This window comes from Aquarana catesbeiana, linkage group LG03 (genome assembly GCF_042186555.1).
Source record: "Aquarana catesbeiana isolate 2022-GZ linkage group LG03, ASM4218655v1, whole genome shotgun sequence".
Lineage (NCBI taxonomy): Eukaryota > Metazoa > Chordata > Amphibia > Anura > Ranidae > Aquarana > Aquarana catesbeiana.
In genome coordinates, this window is record NC_133326.1 from 167,567,679 (window position 1) to 167,570,434 (window position 2,756).

Sequence of the window (2,756 nt, forward strand, 5' to 3'; positions counted from 1 at the left end):
TGAACATAAGTGATGGCATGTAGAAAACAAAAACATATGGAAAAACAATTGTTCAAAACTTATTGATCACACTAATGTACAATAAGCTGTAGGTGCAAGCCCAATTAGCAAGAATCTAAAAAACCTTTTTAGCAAGAACCTGAAAATAATTTCAAGAGTTATTCAGGGTAAAAAGATTGAGAAAGGCTGTTCTAGACAGTACACAGTTCATAGACTTAGGAGGTAGAAACAATGTTATCAAAGTAGATAAGTAAAAAAGGAGCAGCTGTCCCATCATTTTATTACATTTTCCTCCATTGGTTCCTTTTGGACTGACATTAATACGCATATGTAACCTTTAGCAAAAGGTGAGTAATGCAACAGAAATTAACGTGACAACATGGATAATATTGCTACATGCCTTGACAGTAAGCACACAATACACCCAGCCAGTCTTATACCATATGGGTGGTTTACACAGATACAGTTTTGATCATTTAGAAAAGATGATAAAAATAGCAAGACACCTTTGAAGGCAGCCAAAAATAATGTTCTTTTCTGGTAGAACTGGTCAAACAGTTAAAGAGTACACTAAACCCTTATGTTACTAACATGGAAAACTAATCCTAAATCTAATGCAGACAATAATAAAAAAAAGTTAGATCTTTATATTGGTCCAAAATGGAAGGCAGCAAATTCACTTCCACAGATTTCCTGACAATGTAATCCTCCATAAATACACTTTAGAAAATGTACCAATTTGATTAAGGACAAATTGTGTACAAAGTGTACTGCTGCTTCTAAACTAAGATTACACGGTTTCATTTTATTTGTCAAACCTCTTTCTAGTTATGCAAAAGCCATGAAATGCTTGTAGAATGTATAATCAATCTCTACATCAACGTTCCAGTTAATTTTCAAGTCAAGTGCTTTTGAGGAGTTGTGTATTTTGGATTTTAAATGTCTTACGAAATGAGTGTTCTATAGTGGATGGAATATGGAAATAAAAATGTGAAGTGCATTAGCACTATGTTAGTGACACATCAGCAGGGCTGCTGCTGTTGTGTAATTCAAAGACGTAAACATTAAGTGCTATGTCTGGATATGCAGGTTACAAACTGGTAACCCTAACCCTTTAGGAATGGCAGCTCATAAGGCTTAGCAACAGCATGTTCCAGAGCCAAGGCATACGTGTAGACTCTTGCATCAACCACCAGCTTCTCCTTTGCCACAAGCTCTGTCAACACATTAAAAACATGATGATGTTAGTTAACATAATGATAAAAGAAAGTTAAAGTATTCACATAGAAGGTTTCTTTTGAGGACATTACGTAGTCATACACAGTATAACCAAAGCAAACATTTTTATTTTTTTTCACACCAATCATGCACTAATTTGGTCTAATACCTTGTGTTTTAAAAGAAAGTTGGTCATTACTGAGCTTATGCAAGAATTGTTACAGGTGTTTAGGCTTCTTTATGAAAGCCTTCCCCCTAGTTTAACTTACTGCGTCAGTTTTATGCCCCATTCACACAATATTTTACTCACAGCTGCAGCAAGAATCCAGTGTTCCTGCGGCTGGACACACAGGTGGATGTTGACAGTTGCAGCCACTTAGGTTGTATAAAGCAATGACAGGCAGACAGCAGCTGCAACGTTCTGCAGGTGATCAGATGCAAGCCCACATGGGGCAATTACCTTGTTGTCAAGGACAGACAATTGCCCCTAGATGCAAGCAGCTTGCTTCCAAGAATGATTATCTGTCCCTAGCAGATACTTCCATCAAGTATTAACCACTTCAATACAGAGACCATCCCCCCCCCCCCCTTCCTGCCCAGGCCAATTTTCAGCACTGTTGCACTTTGAATGACAATTGTGCGGTCATGCGACACTGTACCCATATTCAATTTTTATCTTTTTTTCCTCCACAAATGGTGCTTTCTTTTGGTGGCATTTCATCACCACTGGCTTCATTTGCGATACAGAGGAAAAAAAAAAAAAACAAAAAAAAAAAAAAACTACCACACAACATTTGTCTTTGTTTCTGTTATAAAAGTTTGTAAATAAGTAAGTTTTCTCCTTCACTGATGAGGCGGCATAGATGGGCATTGATGAGGAGGCACTGACTGGCATTACTGATGGGCACCGATTGGCATCCCTGATGGCTGATTGGCATCCCATATGGGTACAGGTGGGCACTGATTGGCATTACTGGCAGGCACTGGTGGGCATCACTGATAATCAATGCTCTGATTAACAGCGCAGACCCCCCCATCAGGAGAGCTGCTGATCAGCTCTCCTCTACCTTGTCAGTGCGAATGGAGGAAAGCCGATAAACAGCACTTCCTGGTTACCATGTGATCAACTGATTGGAAACAGCTGATCACGTGGTAAAGAGCCTACGTCATAGGCTCTTTGCCTAGATCGGAGATGTGGTGTGTTGAACTGACACACCGAGCTGAGCGCCTACGGGGGCATGCAGGAGCGGATTATCTTGCTGCTATAGGCCGGGCGGGATGTGGTGAAAGTAACTGCTGCAATTCTGCATTAAACTGCACAGAAAACAAGTTATGTCCATGCAATTTCATGTTAGTTTTCTTCTTTATTTGATATAAAAAGAAATGTATTTTACTTGGAGAATAAATCTGTTTTACTTAAAGGTATACACACCGCCGATGCAACTAAAATACCTGCACCCATATCAGGGTTGTTAAAGTGAACTTTTTGCCATTTCAATCACGGTCACGTGTGGGCAGAAAAGCCCAGTGCAGCTTGA

At 39.4% G+C, this 2,756-nt stretch overlaps 1 protein-coding gene across 2 annotated transcripts in view; it reads right to left on the reverse strand.

Moving 5' to 3' along the window:
* Positions 1–243: 243 nt before the first annotated feature.
* The window catches only part of NUDT5 (nudix hydrolase 5), a 34,842-nt gene continuing 32,329 nt past the window's right edge, over positions 244–2,756 (reverse strand). For both annotated transcript variants that reach the window (XM_073619498.1, XM_073619500.1), the window contains one exon: positions 244–1,216. In XM_073619498.1, coding sequence (XP_073475599.1) covers positions 1,107–1,216 — 110 coding nt within the window. In that variant the 3' untranslated portion in view covers positions 244–1,106. The remainder of the gene's footprint in view (positions 1,217–2,756) is intronic.